The sequence below is a fragment of the Centruroides vittatus genome, unplaced genomic scaffold (assembly GCF_030686945.1).
Source record: "Centruroides vittatus isolate TY-2023 unplaced genomic scaffold, ASM3068694v2 contig_349, whole genome shotgun sequence".
Taxonomy (NCBI): Eukaryota; Metazoa; Arthropoda; class Arachnida; order Scorpiones; family Buthidae; genus Centruroides; species Centruroides vittatus.
This window is the reverse complement of record NW_027122172.1, coordinates 690,065-708,582: the sequence shown is the minus strand read 5'-3', so window position 1 is coordinate 708,582 and position 18,518 is coordinate 690,065. Positions and strand designations below refer to the sequence as shown.

Genomic DNA, 18,518 nt, shown 5'->3' with positions numbered 1-18,518 from the left:
TCAAAAATGTTAGTCACTAATAAAAAAATTTTGTGGATGTTTATTGTAATTAGACCCAGTTCATTTGTATTACCGTAGAATTATTCATAACTCAAGATAATTTACAGCAAATTTCTGAAATTTTATATATTTATTTTTGCATTTTTGGACCAAATTACAATAAAATAGACATAAAGAAGGCACTTTCAGCATTCCACAAGCATTTTACATTATTAGAAAGACAAAATGAAGAAATTAAACTTATAATTGCTGTTTTTGATGTAATGCTGACAGTTTTAAAATAAAAACGTGTTCTTTTTTTAATGTGCCCTCTAGAGAGGAATGTATAATCTCACTTAAACCAGTATACTGGTTTTTACCATACAGAGATATCTGATTTTGTGGTCTCCCCAGATAGATCGACATGCCAGACTATCTACAAAAGTACAGTATAAATTGGTCCATTAACCATTCTTATTATAGAGAGTGATTCTCTTGCTAGGAAACCCAAACATTCCTTAATAACTTGCTTACAAAACTTCTTGGATGCTGCAGAGGGACATTTTCAACATCTGTTTTAGGAAGATCTTGTTTTGCAAGAAGTTAAGCAAATGTAAATTTTTACAGGAAACCATAAAAGAATAAAAACGTTATTAAGGAATATTTTGGTTTCCTGTTCACAAAATCATCCTGTATAATAACATAGACAAATGACCCAATGCACTTTTACTAATAAAAAAAAAAAAAAAACAGCCAGATTCTTATTAGGATACAATAAGGCTAGTTATTTCTTAAAATATTGCCGCGGCTCACCTTCTTTACCGTGTCATTCATGGTGCAGGGGTTAGCGTCTTTGCCTGTCAGAAGGAGGTTCCTGTTTTGAACCCCTTTGATGATTTTTTTTGCATGTATGTTCTTTTGATCTGAGAACACTTGGTAATTTGTTATCATTTACATATTCTAACCATGTCCTCACAGTATATAATTATGAGCTCTCAGGTTGAGGGCGATTATTGTTCCAGCATTGCAAGCTGCAGCAGTTGTACATTCTCTGAGTGAATAAACACCACTTTGTACTCCTAACGACTGATTGCCGTTTGTCTCCGCGACAGTTTGGTGGAGACGCCGAGTATTGCCTTTCACTTCCCATCATCATAGTGGAGATACCATCCAGTCCTCGACGAAGTCTACGTCTCCAAGGGTTACCGCCAAAATACGGGCTGTATTCACTTCCTGGACGAACACGACCAAAACCAATGGCCCAAGACCGCGAAAAGACATCGGCGGTAACCTCCGTCCCTTCTGTGATACAGCACTGTAGGAATCCTTCTATGTTTGCTGGTGACGCTACTGATGACCCAGAAGAATGGCTGCGGGAATACGATCGAATAACGATATTTAACCGCTGGGACGACATGGCATGCCTCTCCAATGCCTACTTCTTCCTAACTGGTACAGCTCGACAGTGGTACGAAAATAATGAGGCAGGTCTTGGTTCATGGCAAAAATTCAAGACCGAAATCCAGAAGGTATTTGAAGATGAGAGGCAGCAATCCCGGTGAGCAGAAGAACTTTTAAAATACAGGGCACAAAAGCATGGGGAGAGTACTCAATCATACATTCAGGATATATTACGTTTGTGCAACAAAGTGAATCCGCATATGAAGGAAGCCGATAAGGCGTCTCATTTGATGAAAGGTGTTGCTGAAGATGTGTATCAGGCCTTGCTCACAAAAGAACTCACCATCACAACCGAGTTCGTCAACTGGTGTCGTGTCACTACATCGAGGACATGCGACAGAAAAGAGTCGGACAACAGAAATTTGACCATCTACCGAATGTCGTATCTGTGGCTTCCTTGGAAGAACAACCCGATATGGTCACTTTCATCCGGCAAATTGTAAGAGAGGAGTTCAACATATCCTGAGTTCCCAGTTAGAAGATGCCGATCCGAAAGGCTCTCCACTCGATTCGTTTGTTACAGAGGAGGTCGAGAGAACCCTAGCCCCAATAGGTCAGTCTGTGTCATCTTGGACGACAACTCAGCCGAAACGGCACCCTATCTATGCTGCCACTACCCGGCGACAACTTCCAGCTGCCGAACCACCAAGAAGAAAAACCGACTTGTGGCAAACAGAAGATAATCGCCCAGTTTGTTTCCATTGCAGATGTCCAGGACATGTTGTACGTTATTGCCGAGAGCGGAGGCAAATGTTTGATGCTTATCGCACAAATAGAGAAACACAGGATGAGCAGCAGTCCCGCCAACCTTTCTCCGAAAACTACGCTCGTCCATCAGGGTCTCAAAGTTTTTTGCCGTATGCTGGGGAAGAAAGAGGACATTCGCCAACTCGCCGACACATTAGATCGCCATCACCATACCGCCGTCTTAGTCGATCTCCCTGTCGCAGAGCAGAGGAAAACTAAGCGATGCAATCTTTCTTGGGGGTGAGGCCGCTTGCAAAGAAAATCCTCCTTCGACAACTGTTGCCCGGATGACAAGAAATTACGTGGACATTAGTATAGATAACCAACCCATGCGTGCCCTCGTCAATTCTGGAGCGTCTTTTTCTGTACTCTCCAAAGCATATCGTCGGCAACCGCAGAAGACCATGTTCACCGACACAACGGACGTCATACTGAAGGTAGCGGATGGAAATTTCGTACATCCAGCCGGAAAATGTGTAGCGCAAATCAGTATAAATGGGAGGTACCAACCATTTGAGTTTGTAGTTTTGCAGCATTGCAGTCATAATGTCATCCTTGGTTGTGATTTCCTGGAAGCATCTCAAAGCCGCAATACTTCTGTTTTTAAACACCAAAGAATGAGCATCTGGTAAAAAATGCACACACACCGTTCACAAAAATTACTGCAAAAATGCAAAGAATCCTTCGCTTGCGCATATAGCACGACTTAGGTTTTTGAAGCAATGAAAAATGAATAAAAAACCTCGTCTTATATGCGAGTAAATATGGTAATTATCTCTCTTGGACTAAGTGAAAATTATTGGATGCAACATCAAACTAAATTTGCACAATTATCATATATTTGATCATTGATCATATAGCCATTGATTTGATGTCATGTCAATTGACAACATGCTAATCCATCATGACAGATTTCTTGTGCGGCAATCACAAGACACTCATACACAGTGAAATATTTACACCACTTGCTTTGATCATTAATTAATTGTTTCCAATAAAAGAACACACAAGAGTTGGAAGCATAAAGCTATAAGCAACACACTGTTTACAAATTAACAAAAATATGCAATCATAAACTCTTGCAAGCAATAGTTTGTAGAGGGAGTAGAGGAAATGTTCATTGATTCTTTAGAACTAATCATGAACAATATCACAAGCTGCAACATCACAAAATTGTCAAGTGAAAACAGTCATGTGATTACAAATATCTTACCTGACATTGTGTTGGAAGCACTGTCATTGTGCTCTTAGTCTTATATATTTGATTAACTGAAAAATGAAATTTGATATTGTAAAATATGTTATATTTATAATGCTCTATAACACCAAAGAAACTTATGATTGCAGATCATGTATTTGTATTTTCTTTTATTTTTCACAGATAACTCTTATATGGATCTACTTTCTATGTGAAGATAATATAATCATAAGAAATTTCATAATTTTTAGTTATATAAACAATACGAACAATATGATAATCTAAATTTAATTTCTTACCGTGATCAGTGGCAAAACAATCAATAACATCCATATTTTGCCATAAAACTTTCTGGTCTTGTGGCGCAGCCAGAGGTGGTTTGACGTTACCTTTAGATCCTAGAGATTCTATATCATCCGTACTTAAAAATAAATGATGCGGACAGACTTCGCACGTGACCGAAATACCCTTTTCTTTTGCTGCCCGAATGACTAAAAGCTATGTGTAAACAATTATTATCATTAATATAAATTTCTTTATATTAAATTTGAGAAAAAAATGCTTCCGACCTCCTCCTCCTTCGAAACGTGGCAAATGTGAACGGAACGCTGATAAAGATTAGCCAGAAGAATAGCCGCAGCAACGGTACTTCCTTCTGCATGGACACAGAGAGGAATATTTCGAGGCCAATTTTGAAAATGCTGGAAAAAATATAATTTAATATTAAAATTACATTTAGAAATCCTAGATAATGAATCCATATATTGTAATTACAGGTATTTTTATGAATGATGTAATGCCATATTAATTAGTATATCCCAAAACATAAGTTAAAAAGCAGTATAAAAACTTCATTTATTGTAATCAGAATTCATATAGAAAACTAAGTCCAAATTAGATATAATTTGAGCTTGGTTTTATATGTGATTATAAATACCAAATCAGAGTAAAAGCCATGTGGCTTCTACTCTGATTAAGTTGGCAGAGTGCCACAGAAGACTACAGACTTGGAGTCGTCTCTAGTCGACACAGCAAATTAATGAGAAATAACCATAAGAGTATCGTTAATTATTAGGAAATTCCATCTTATTACACATTTGACAGACAGCAAGGTACTTTCGTAAGAAAAAAGAAAGGATTATCTATATATTCAATTCTTTATTGTATGAATCTTAGTTTGTTATAAGGGGGTAAAAAAAAAAAATAGTAATAATTTAGTACAAAATAACACAAAATAAAATATAGAGTAATAATCAGTTTTTGAAAAACACAACATAATATCTTTCCAAGACTTAAACCTTATTAAATATTTGTCCTTACTAATTTTTAATTTTACACAGTGAAAAAAGATATAATTTTGACTGCATCTCAAATGAAGAATTAATCATTTAACATAATAATTTATATCCATAAGTGAATAATCTTCATATATAGACATAGTTTTAATGCTACAATATAATTGAAAGTACTTATTCTTTTCTAACAGAAACCAATCTTCTTGTATGCTTTGTTCACAGCACAGTCTTATAATTAACGATCGATAACATTTGATCAAACAAGGATCTTGAGATAGCCATAAAAAACCAAGTCAATCCAACAGATTTTTCAACACCGATGCCCAATTATGTGTGTAATCATTCGTCAACGAACACAATTTATGAAGTTTATCGTATACTAGTTTAATGTAGCTTTTATCATCTAATTTTAATAAACTTATTACTTTTATTGTAATTACTAATATTCTAGAAACTCCAATCCTCCACTGAATGTGTTGTGAAAAATTGAATCATAAATAGTTTAAATTACATTACAGAATACAAATAAATATGTAATATGATTATAACCATTTGTTTAAACATAATCATTCACTACTAAAGAGTCTAGTTCTGTTTCCAAAATGGTTTCACTCTGAGAAAAGCAATTTAAATTATATATTTGGAATAAATAAAGCAAAAAATACTTAATCTCTATTAAATGCAAAACTGATAAAATTTAAGTTTATTATTAAGATGAAAAAATAAAAGCTAAAACAGTTGCAAAATATATGTATATTAAATGTGTATAACATTTTAAAGAACTATTCTATTTTAGTAGAAATAAGATTTTTGTAACCATTATTTTAAATTTAAAAGTTACCTTCATCCAATCGTTAAAAGAATGAATTCGTAAAGGTCCGTAAGTATCGTTCAAATACATTTTTAATCCGACGACAAAACGTCCTAAATCCTTTACACTTTCCGTATTATGGGATGAAGCTCCGGCAAATATTGCATAGTCACAACAGGCTCCGGATTTGGCAAGCTTTTGTAATTGATAAAAATGAAATATGAAATTAATAAATTTTCAATCTATATAAATAAAAATGTAAATGTTTGTTTGTTCAAAATCTTAAATCTCCGAAAGTTCTTCGCCGATTGCTTTGAAATTTTGACACGACGTTGCATTCGAATACGCGTGTTTTTATATACCTACTATTATATAGATGTCACACAAAATTTCCCCCGTGAGGGAGAGGGAAAGGATTAAGGCTTATCTCAAAGAACTCAGCTTCTACTGTACTATTTTAGATGCAACTTTTTATTTTTAACTGCATTTTAGTAGGGTACCACCTGGGGATGAAAGAAGTGTATTCCTTAACAATGGAAGTGTTACAATTGAACTGTTAACAATGGAAGTGTCAGAGAAAGCGGTGTGCAAGATTTACAGGCGCAGATGCGGTGTTTTGCATTTTTGCAGGAAATTGAACATATTTTTAGACCCATCTAAAAATTCTCTAATTAGTCTGGAAACAAGAGGAACCTAATTCTTGCATTCTGTAAAAATGGATAAGATTGGCTGTAACGTAATAATCTTAACCTTCGCTATTGTTACTTTTTGTTCGAGCAATGCCGGGCTTATCCGACAGTTAATAATAATAATAATAATAATTACATTTCATTTAAAAATTAATTGATGTCAAGACAATAAAAATTTTATACATACCTCCTGTACTAATTGCAAAGTTGTCTGGTCAGTAATGGGAGGATTGGTGTTTGGCATGGCACAGATAATGGTGAAACCACCTGCCAGAGCTGCAGATGTACCAGAAGTAAAGTCCTCCTTGTGAGTGGCACCCGGTTCTCTAAGATGAACGTGAACGTCTATCAATCCCGGTAATCTAACAATCTGATGCGATGTCATGCAGTCAATATGAGTTTTGATCGGTGGAGAACAACCTATTAACCTAAGAGCCTAAAATAATATTTTATTAAATCAATGCTTAAAAACATTTAAATATTAATTTTGTCATTAAGTTTAACCTATATAATATAAAGTTTGAAAGGTGCCATTTATTACTGTCTGCACTAATGATTCTTTTGTGGTGAACTGTTCTATGATCCACACTACTTTCTGATCATGAGTTTAGAAAAGTGTTATACATTAAGTTCTTTTATTAACTGCTTTAATTAACTGCAAATATAAATCAGTAAAGATTTATATTTATTAATTTGTACTTTATTGTTAATTGGTGTTGTTAAACAAAATCCCGACCCATTGTCTCAGACTACCATCCTCCTCTCTCGAAGTCTTTTACGGACACTGCACGACTAAACTCGTACGTAAAAATTACACGAGCCTAACTCTCGAGAGTGTCGCACGTAACAAGTACGATTCGACACAATAGTAATTTAAAATACAGTCAAACCTGTTTTTATGCGCTCTTTTTATGTGCGATTTTTTTAATGCGAATTTTTAATTTGTGCGGTATAGTTGGCGACTAGTCTCGTGCGATTCGTCATGTCTCACGTTGACTTATTATAGCTAAATAAACTTATTATAGCATAAATGCACTTATTATAGTAATATTATTGCATGAATATGCAAAAAATGAAATAATTTACTATTTAAGTCAACAAAACACCACCCGGACAAAAATATGTAAAACAGACGATAGACCAGACGATGCAGTCGAGTGCCGACATCTGTTGTCAATAAATTCTATTTCGTACGGTTTTGAGTTATTTTCTATGTGAGACTTTTTTTATGCGGTCCCCGTTGACCGCATAAAAAAAATATTTTTTAATTGTGTTGCGAAAACTATTATTTACAGCCATTCGTGAAGTTTCGTGAGATTTTTTTTAATGCGTTTTTTTAATGCGGTCCCTATCCCCCGCATAAAAACAGGTTTGACTGTATATACATGTCTTTACAAAAATACTATTTTCTATTCTTTGTTCTTCCTTCATACCTGGACCAATTTCAAGTCATTTCAAACGGACTGATCGATTTATTTTTGACGTGATTTTTCTTGTGTTACTTTGTCACAAAAAAATATGAAAAATAATTTTGACAATGCAAAGATTGCAACTTGTAAAATTTTTGTTTATTTCATAACAATGTTATTCAGGCCTTGTGAGATATGCTTTTATTTGATTATATTATGAGTATTTTTTAAGTTATTAAGTTAGTTTAAGTAATCAATTCAACATCATGTCATAAATTGCTGAATTTTTGATGATCCAGACATTATTTCTTCAATTGCTTCATTTCTCTTATAGAAAATATTCTTGTGTTAACAATCAGAAAAATTTTAATATTTTCTGTAATATTTCATACAATATTAATTTTGAATTTAGATAATTCATTTTTGACAACTGCACAACTATATCACATGAAAGCAAAAATAAAATTAAAATAATCAGATCTGACAAAACTAGTTGTTTAGTTTTAAAGACAATATTTTTGCAAGTACAACAAAACAATAACATTGTAATTTGATTGACTGCTAACTAGGAGGGAACATTTTATAGGGTATATAAAAAATGATTTTTTATAGGTAAAAAACAGTTTGCAGTTTGTTTACATTAGAAGTGGGGTCGACTCCTAGCTCTACTGACATTTTCTTATGAAAGTAATAAAGTTTTTCTATTCTGACCTTGAAAGAAAACTTATCATTCTCCAATTACAAGCAAACCCAATGTTAATCTGTGAAACTTGAGATAATTTACAGTAAATTTAAATTTGATATGTTTATTTTTCTGAGTTTTTAGATCAAATTATATAAAATTGAACACATTTTCTTTATTCTGCAAGTATTTTACGTCATTAGAAAAAAGACAAAATGAAATGCAGAAATTAAGATATAATTGTACTTTTTGATGCAATGCCCATAATTTCACAATTTTAGAATAAAAACTGGCATCTGTGAGTTGCTAATCTAAATGTGTTCATCCATTTGATGCAACTAATACAGGGCTATCCATGGAGCCCAGGTAAGTGTGAGATCTCATACTGGTGTACTGTCTAAATTGCCATCAGACTGTTCCCATAAATAAGACATGTTTATAAACCAACTCTGACATGATATTTGAAGATTGTTAACCACTGCTGGAATTTAGGATTTGGCATTGTGATTTATAGTAAAAGTATAGTGTCATCATCAAATTTCAATGCTCGATATTATTCAATTTTTAAGCTGTACAGAATAGTCCTACAAACTTGACAATGAGGACTGTGAAGATGACAAGTTACCAAAAATGAAAAGTTTCGTGGCATAGCAACGATGCTAATTCAAATAGTGGAATTTTCACAAAGGATATTATATGTATAAATTCATACATGCATTAACTTCATACAAATAGTGACTATTTGTATTTATAGTTAAATTTTAATTTAAAAAATATTGGCTATACAGTGGCTACTTTTGAGTGACATTTGCATTGAGACATTTTACAACAGAACCTTGAAAAAGATTTTATTCATTATTAACACATGATACTGATGCCATTATTAAGTATCACTAGTGAAGAAGAATAACTGTTTGATCTTAGTGTTACAGTATGTTATAAAAATAGAAATTAAATTATATGTAAACTCTACTGAACTGCAAAAACAGAATTCGTATTGTAAATAGGACAAGATGAAGCAACACAGTTAAGTGATGGTTTAGTTGAGACTTTATTATGTATATGTTATGGACAAAGTAATTAATCGAGCATTATGAATAATGACCGAAAAGGGCAAGCAGTGTGATAAATATTGGTTAATTTATCAAATTGACTGATCATTATGAATACTGCTATCACCTAGTCGGGCAAAGTGATGATAATAAGTCGAGGAATGATCGTCCGACGTACGCTAGCTAATCGGCACTCGGTTGCGTGTGCGTATTGTGTTTAGTACCGAATTAAAAATTTGATTAAAAACCTCCAACTTATTTCATTTAGAAATATTTATTTTTTGTGAATTATTTCAAAGTATTTTAAAAAGAACATGTAATCTTTTAAAACTAAGTACTATTAACTATATTAATTAAATGGCAAAATTTTACTTATGTGCACCATCTTGGCGGCAGTCGCGACTGTTTGTGCTCTCGACAGATTCCCACCCGGAGGGGAGCCGCCGGCAGGCCGCCAATCGTTTAACGTCACTAGATATTGATACACACTAGTTATTGATACGCGTGTTCAAGAACTACCGTGAATAAATAACTAGTGACGTTAAACAATCGGCGCCTGCCGGCGGCTCCCCTCCGGGTGGGAATCTGTCGAGAGCACAAACAGTCGCGACTGCCGCCACATTCGGTACTAAACGCAATACGCACGCGCAACCGAGTGCCGCTTGGCTAGCGTATGTCGTACGATCACTCCTCAACTTATTACTATCACTTTGCCCGACTAGGTGATAGCAGTATTCATAATGACTGGTCAATTTGATAAATTATTGAAATTTATTACAATGCCCGATTTTGTTGGTCATTATTCATAATGCCCGTATTAATCACTTTGTCCATAACATATATATTATATCTAAATATCTTTGATATTGGAAATCAGCTTACAAAAATGTTAGAGTTAGTGGTATCTAGTAGAACAAACTTATTGAAACTATGTGAACTTCTGAAGCACCTCACTGCATATAGACTGTAAACTGGTCATTGTAATTTTTTTTGATGCATTATGCTACTGCATATCAACTAATAATTTACAAGTACAGTAGAGAGTCGTTGGTCCGAACGATTTTCAGTCGGACTGTGTCGTGCCAAATCAAACGTTTTTGATACTAAATTTACTTCTAAAGTATAATTTTCACGTTTTTATATTCTTCAATATATTTATTGTTTGTACACAATAAAGAAATAATTTTTAATGATACAATAGCCTCGATTATTATTATAAAAATTTTCCTTAGGCTTAAAATTGACGAAAATTCAACACAAAGCGACACGTAACGGAGAAAAATTCAACACAAAGCGACGATGAGAAAATGGAGAATGGAGAAAAATTTGAACATCAAACAGGTTAATATATTTTTTCGTACATAATCGATTATCCGAACAAATCACTAATCCGAACAACCCCAGTCCCCGATTGATTTGGATTACGACTCTCTACTGTAGTAATTGTCAGAACAACTTAAATATTAGAAGTACAAAAAAAACTAGTACACAAATTAGATGATAATAGCTGGATAAAGTTAGCATGTATAAGTATCCCACTAATATGGTGAACTAGGTTCCAGATCACTGCTATAAAGCAAATCTGCAGCCTTTTTCACTTACTGGGACATACTAAAGCCTAAAAACAATGCAAAAGTTAAAATAATAACACTCTAGAGCAAGACAAGCACAAAAAATAATAAACATGAATGCAATATACAAATAAGATAACTGTGCAACAACCTAGAAATGATGCTGCCAGTATATATGCAAAATAATGAACTTCAAGAACATAGCTGACAATTTATAGTTATGTATTATTTATAAAATCAACAAGAGAGAACAAGACAAATTATTAACTAAAAATGTTAAAAATATAAAAAATTTCAAACGAATGTCATACTTCAACTAATAACTTGGCACATTTTACATCAGTAATGAGTGGAACGGCATAGTCCACGGCCATTCTTCGTGTTCTGTAACCTTGGGTGATGAACGAGGAAACTCTACGAGCACCACTACCATGCATGGGTAAATTAATCACAAGATCAAATTCTTTTTGAGACAGATAATCAGCAATGCTTGTGAGTTGGTCTTTGGTTGTTGTCTGGTTAATGTCACCAAATGGTAATTCAACACCTTCAACCTGTAAAGTAGTTTTATTTATTTATAAATTTAAAAAAAAAAAATAAAAAAATAAAAAAATTAAAAAATAAAGTTTAAAAGATATATTTATATATATTTTTCTCACTGTTTACCTGAATTCCATGTTCGTTATAAAAATCTGCCGTTCCAATGCTGGCGTACAATTTGTATCCCATCTTTTGCAATGTTCGAACGCTTGCCAACAATTCTGCTTTATGCTAAAGAAAAAAAATCCAGAATAAATTTTATTTTTAATCAATACAAATTATTCACATAAAAATAACATAGTTTAATAAAGATAAATTGTTCACTTAGTACTCAATATTTAACAAGATATGCCATTAAAAATATTCAAATGAAGAAAGAAATATTTTATTGCTGCATATTCTACATAATCTATATTAAAAATTTATGCTTGTTTATCCAAAAAATTATTACATAAATATCTTTGCATGTATCTTATATAACACATATATAATCTGATGAAATCACTATGTAACTTGGAGAGGATAAGCAAGATAAAGTAGCCAAAAGAAAATACACTTTAACAGACGATTAGTTTATAAAAAGTCGAGAATAAAATAAAGGGCAGTCATGAATTCATAATGACAGTCAAAACAAGAAACATGTTGAAAAGACAATAAAAGTACACCAGAACAAAGAACTAGTTGGCCAAATGGAGATAGTTACCTTTAAACAATACATACAGATAATGAAAGAGACAAGTCAACAAATTTATGTAAAACCAGACTATCGTAAAAGAAAAATACTTTCATTTTTTCTTATTGGATAACTAAACTTTGACCCAAATGAAATTCTTAATACCGTAACTTTAATACCATAAAATCCAAATATACAGAAACCTGCCTAAACAGAAAAAACTTCAGAATGAGACAATTTTCTATACGAAATTTTATTATTATGACAGAAACATCTAATATGAAAACAGAAGAGGTTGTTAGGTACAAACAAGTAACTTAACCAAAGTAAATGGAAAAATAATATATCCCTTGTAGACACATAAGTGAAGTCTTCTGCATGTTTAATGGTTATCACATAGCATGAAACCTTTCAGAGAAATGAAAGTCATGTGTTAAGAGGACATATGGACACAAGATCTTTCTTAATATTAGTACTTGTCAAAATTAAATACTTTTAATAATCAAGAACTCGGAAACTCATTCGATTCTCGAAAGAATTGAGCAAGTATCCGAGAAGTGCATTCTTGAAAACAAGTAACACGATAGATGTAACTCGACGAAAAGGACGAGAATAAGATGATAACATGGTGCTGCCAATTTCCTCTTATGAAGTAGACAGTATTGAGTATGAAAACAAATCAATTTACAGTTCTGATAATTGAAATTAATAATTAATTTGAGCATTAAAATTCCTTGAAAAGTCAGACTGCAATGAAATTTGAATTTTCAACAACAGAGCAAGACACTAGTACTTGATATTTGGTTTGTTTGCTATTATACAAACTCAAAAGGACTGCATCTAAGAAATACTTTTATTATTTAAATATATGTAGTTGAAACATATGCTAATATAATTTGCAGAATAAGTTTAATTGTTTATTGAAAAACTTCCAATACCTTATAACTTCCAATGGAAAGTAATATAGTGTGACGGGGAATGCAAAAACCAGTACTGATCATTGATTTAAGATAGGCTTCGTAACAATTTTCTCCAAAACAGGCTACCTCTCCCGTGCTGGCCATTTCCACGCCCAGAGTAACGTCGGCTCCGGCAAGACGAGAAAAAGAAAATACCGGTACCTGATATTTTAAATCAAAACAAATTTAAATATTTATCACGCTTTTATTTGTTTTAAAAATTTAAATGTTACCGACTTTTACGCCCACTCTTCCGCAACCAAGCATAACATCTGGCATGATTTCAGGCTTTTCTCCCATTATAACTTGAGTGGCAAGGGCAATGAAGTCACAATTCAGTGTTTTAGACACGAAAGGAAAAGATCTTGACACCCTGAGATTGCATTCAATAACTTTCAATTGATTATCCTGCAATATCATAAAAAAAATTAAATTTTTAAAAAACAGTCCCAAGAACAGCATTACAAAGCTTTATATGACTATAAATATTATGCTTATATGACTATTATGCTTCAATATATATTTTATCTTTTCATTAACTATATACTAACCTTTGCAATCAACTGAATATTATAAGGACCATTCACTTCCAGTGCTCTTCCAATTGCATGACAAATAGCTCTGATTTTAGATAATGTTTGAGAATTAAGATCCTGCGGTGGTGTAACCAGAGTTGCATCACCCGAATGAACACCAGCATTTTCTACATGTTCAGAAACAGCCATGCATAATAGTTCTCCTTCCATTGCAATTGCATCAATGTCAATTTCCTGAAAAGTAGAGGTTTATTTTGTAAGAAATTTGACTATATACTATGAAATTTAAGCTACGACTAGGCAATGTTCGTAACCGATTACTCATTTCCTCATCGTCTTGCTCAAGAATTACACTCAGTACAATTCTCAAGCAGGATTACAATCATAGAAGAAACACAATCATTTTTGCATATTTTACATCATCTACAGAAGATGATGTAAAATATACAGATCTTAAGTGTACTTCCATAAATGAACCATCACCTCTCTTTTAAATCTTTGGTCAGAGAAGCTAACTGATTTTTATACTAAGATATCTGGTACTGAATAGTATGTCCAATGAACAGAAGTCAGAACACATATCCAAAGGTTGACAATTTGAATCTGTTAATAGTCTTTTAAACTTTTGGGTAAACACAGAAAGTATTAATTACTTTTTCTGTATCCAGGTTAAAAATGTAGATTCAATATAGACCTACCTTATTTGTATAAAGGTATATACTGTACAGTACATGTACAGTATATGCAAATATTTATACATGATGTCCTATTTAAAATTGGCCAAAATGAGGTGATAAAACTTTATTGATGTAAATATTATAGGAGATATTTAAAAAAGTATATGAGACCAATCCCAGAACTATATGAAGAATGAAGGAAAGCATTTGCTGAAGTATCAAAGCTATCAATATAAGCTCAGTCTAAATGTGATTACACATACACAAACATGCATAGATGCCCACAAACACCACTTTCAGCTTCTTCTGTAAGTTTATTTATATTTAAATAATGTTAAAATAAAGTTTCTAAAGAGTGCCATTTGCTTAAATTCATTTGTATTGGGTTCAGTGAGTGGGACACCTTGTATAAAATTTATAAAGCTAAAAATCAATCAGACTGGAAGGAACAGTATTTTCTTTTTTACATTGAAAAAGAGAATTTTAAATGTTTTGGTGAATTTAAATAATTTTTATATTGTTTTTATGTAAAAAAGAAATTATCATCTTGTTACCTTTGCTTCAATAAGATATTTGGTGATGACAACAGGATGTTCCTTAGAAACTGCAGAAGCTTCTGTCAAATACATTTCCAAATCATGGTGAGAATGAGCCACGTTCATGGCAGCACCGCTCAGAACATAAGAGGGACGAACAAGACAGGGATATCCAACTTCTTCGCAAAACTGCTTTGCCGTCTGAAGAGGACAAAAATTATTAATAACTTAAGTCTACTAAAATAAAAAGTACTTATTTCTTTAGCAAATTAAACTTTTATTGAACTAAATAGAACAGATCACTTAACAACTGTTTCTAGGGAACAATTAAGACACAAAAGGATAGAGTTAATGATACATTTACTAAGAAATGAGAGCACAAACAAAAAATAATTTACAGTGGAACCTCACTTAACAAGCATAATTCGTTCCAGAATCTAACTTGTGATGCGAGACACCTGTTAAGCAAAACAATTTTTCCCATATAAATCAATGTAAGATACGATAACGTGTTCCATGCTGAAAAAAAAAATCTCAAATATTTTATGTATGTAACGCTTATTTAAAGAAAATTAGGATACAATATACATTGTTAAGAAGCGTGAATCATCATCATCTATTCTTCTAGCATGGAATGAACCCACCTGGAATGCAAATTCAATTAAATATAATTAATTTGATTAGAGGCAGGCAGTTATGCTGCATCTTGTATTAAATTTAATAATTAGAAATGATTAATTTTTAATTTAGACAATTTAAAAATTTAATCTGGAATTGGTCATTAAATTTAATGCAAGATAGCAGCGTAACTCCCTACCTCTAGTCAAATTAATTAATTTCTAATATTTAATTGTAGTCTTTACATAGCCCAAAAATTTGGCATATCATTTTGCGTGTTTATTATATAATGGGCGATGGTTGTTAATGTTTATACGTAATATGTGTGAACGCAAGTTTGGAAAAATATTTGATCACAAGCGACACTAAGATGCTAGCAGAATGAGTGATAAACACAGACTGATGGCGCATGTGCACAATCTGGGACTTCCCCTCTTCTCGTCACTCATTATGCAAAATGTCACTCGTTAAGTGAGTCGCTTTTTTACAATTTGTTTTGATTGTTATGTAAAATACTCGTTATGCGAGGTTCCACTGTATTTATAAAATGCTTTATTCTTTGTCTGTGCTTTTATTCCTTAGTGTAGAACTAAACTTTACACATTTCTTATATTTAGAGATATCAAAATAGCATATCCCAATGACTTTTATAACTCAATGTTTTTGACTGATCTAAGTCAATCTACACAATAATCTTTAAGTCTCTAAATATAAAAATAAAGAAAAATTTAGGCTATGTCTATTCTAGACAAGATCGCCTTACTAATAAGCTATTTATAACAAATATTATGTACTTATTATTTGACAGAGTAAACTGCAGATTAAAAAACTGTCACTAATATTTTATTTTATTATTCATATTTCCTATGAATGGTGTGTATACAGTACAAATAAAAAGTATAAAAATATATAAAACTTCATCATTATTCTCAACATGGTTGGAACACAATTAAATACTAGCAGAACTGACATTTCTTTATAGGTTTTTCCTGGCTTCATTTTAAGCTAGTACAAAGCAATAAATAAGCAAAATTGCTTTTAGAAGTCTTTATGGAGTAAGAATCTTATAAAAATTCTATAGCAAAGAAGTCCATTATGAAGTCATACTTAAAAATATGGCAGAGTCCTGAATAATTGCATTATCAGAAGTGAACTAGAGAAGAGTATTTACCAACAAATACAAGAGAACATGGTATAGTATGATGCTGATTTATTTCATAAATCTGTGCCAAATAATGCATAGTACTTGAAAAGAGCTCAAAGTTTTAAAGAGAATTTGTTCTGGTGACTTTTTGTGACAACAGAAATTTTAACTGTAATTGTTACAAAACTTAAATTTTATAATATTGCATTACATTATCCAAGGTGCTCTCAATCCATGTTGTTATGATTTATATATACAGTTGAGTCTGCATAAGTCAACACCCCAAGAGGAAGTAGAAATGCATCAAGTAATTCAATATGACAACTAAAACAAAGTTGAAAAAATCACAAAACTACAATTAGGAAAATACTGTAGTGCTTTATATAGTACATGCATCTCTCTGACCATCCATCACTGGCACTAAAGTTGATTTCTACTCCAAGTACCCCAGTGATTTCCATCACTTTTTGTTTCAGTATTAGCCCCGAAATAGGAAGATTCAATGAACAAACTTACTTTAGCCAATGTAGCAGAGCATCTTCGACAACTTTGTACGGCGACTTTCTATGGTGTTTTCGAGACAGCCGAGACAAAGACCCAAGAGAAAGTTTCTTAATTTCCTCTTTTTTCTTCAGAATTCCCACCAATGTTGTTCTTGGAAGGTTTTTTTGTTTTGCGAATTTGGCTTGCAAAATTTTATTACTTTAAAAATCAGATACAAGCTTGTATTTTTCCTTCAGAGTAAGCATTGTTGGGTTTTGGAACACTTGCTGCAAATAATGCATGAATGAAGGGCGAAAAAATGCAAAATCAAATTCTGCTGTGATGTTAAGCTGTGTGGTGTGAACTCATTTTTTTGAGGAGGGGAGTTGACTTATCAGATGTCTAAATGAGTGTGGGAAATAAAAAATATGTCGATTTATCCAGTGATGATGAGTTAAATGGTGTCGAGTAAACCAAAGTTTTTTAACATTAATGCCTATGTAAGTCGGCCAGGACCACAGAAAACTGACTACTTAACTGACAGTGTCTAGTTATACCTATGACGACTTACGTGGACTCGACTGTATTTTGCTGAATTTATTACAGATGAAAACTTTTTCTTAAACAGAGAACTTATGTCAAAGATATGCTAACAGATTTATAAACATACTAGCTGACTCGGCCACGCGTTGTTGTGGCTCAAAATGCATCTATTATAAATGTATAACATTACCCCCGTGGGGTGAATTTCAAAAAATTCCTTCTTAGTGTACAGTACAAACAACTTTGGGCAAGATGCAATGACAGCTTACGCGGACGATGTCCTAATCATGATTGGCGGCAGGTCCCGTGCAGTGCTAGAAAAACGTGGGAACGATACTTTACAACTGATTTATCAATGGGGAACAGAACATAAATTACAATTTAACCCAACAAAAATTGTTGGTATTGTCTTTAATAAGCCAAGAAATCCAAATCTATATCTTCGTTCACCAACAATAAAAATGAATAAATACTCCATCAAAATTGATAAATGCATTAAATACCTAGGAGTTTGGCTAGATTTTCGACTCGGTTGGGACGAGCAAATAAAATATGTAGCTAATAGAACATCGTTAATTTTTCAAGCCTTTTCGGAAATAGCACGTAAACATTGGAGACTTTCCTCTCAGGCCATCAGTATCATATATGACAAAATCTATATCCCCATTATCACATATGGCTGTTGCTGTTGGGGCAGTGCTGTACAAAAAGTACATCCTCGCAGAAAACTCATATCCTCTCAACGGAAGGCGCTTCTTTTAATTACCAGGGCTTACCGGACTACCCCAACCTGCAGTTTACAGGTGATCTCTAAAAAACCTCCAATAACTGAGATTATTGAAATGGAGTATAATTTGTTTCATCTTAAACTGGGAACTGACATCTGTACTCCCTCCTTCTCCTTCAGCTCCAGCA

At 32.8% G+C, this 18,518-nt stretch overlaps 1 protein-coding gene across 1 annotated transcript in view; it reads right to left on the bottom strand.

The window, feature by feature from the left end:
• r (carbamoyl-phosphate synthetase 2, aspartate transcarbamylase, and dihydroorotase rudimentary) overlaps positions 1 to 18,518 on the bottom strand; it is a 186,212-nt gene that overhangs the window by 30,933 nt on the left and 136,761 nt on the right. Inside the window, exons 23-32 of the mRNA XM_067269235.1 lie at positions 14,834 to 15,016; positions 13,618 to 13,836; positions 13,304 to 13,474; positions 13,046 to 13,228; positions 11,561 to 11,665; positions 11,206 to 11,448; positions 6,368 to 6,616; positions 5,522 to 5,686; positions 3,955 to 4,086; positions 3,685 to 3,883 (exon numbers count right to left, since the gene is read on the bottom strand). Of these exons, the coding sequence (XP_067125336.1) occupies positions 3,685 to 3,883; positions 3,955 to 4,086; positions 5,522 to 5,686; positions 6,368 to 6,616; positions 11,206 to 11,448; positions 11,561 to 11,665; positions 13,046 to 13,228; positions 13,304 to 13,474; positions 13,618 to 13,836; positions 14,834 to 15,016 (1,849 nt within the window). The remainder of the gene's footprint in view (positions 1 to 3,684; positions 3,884 to 3,954; positions 4,087 to 5,521; positions 5,687 to 6,367; positions 6,617 to 11,205; positions 11,449 to 11,560; positions 11,666 to 13,045; positions 13,229 to 13,303; positions 13,475 to 13,617; positions 13,837 to 14,833; positions 15,017 to 18,518) is intronic.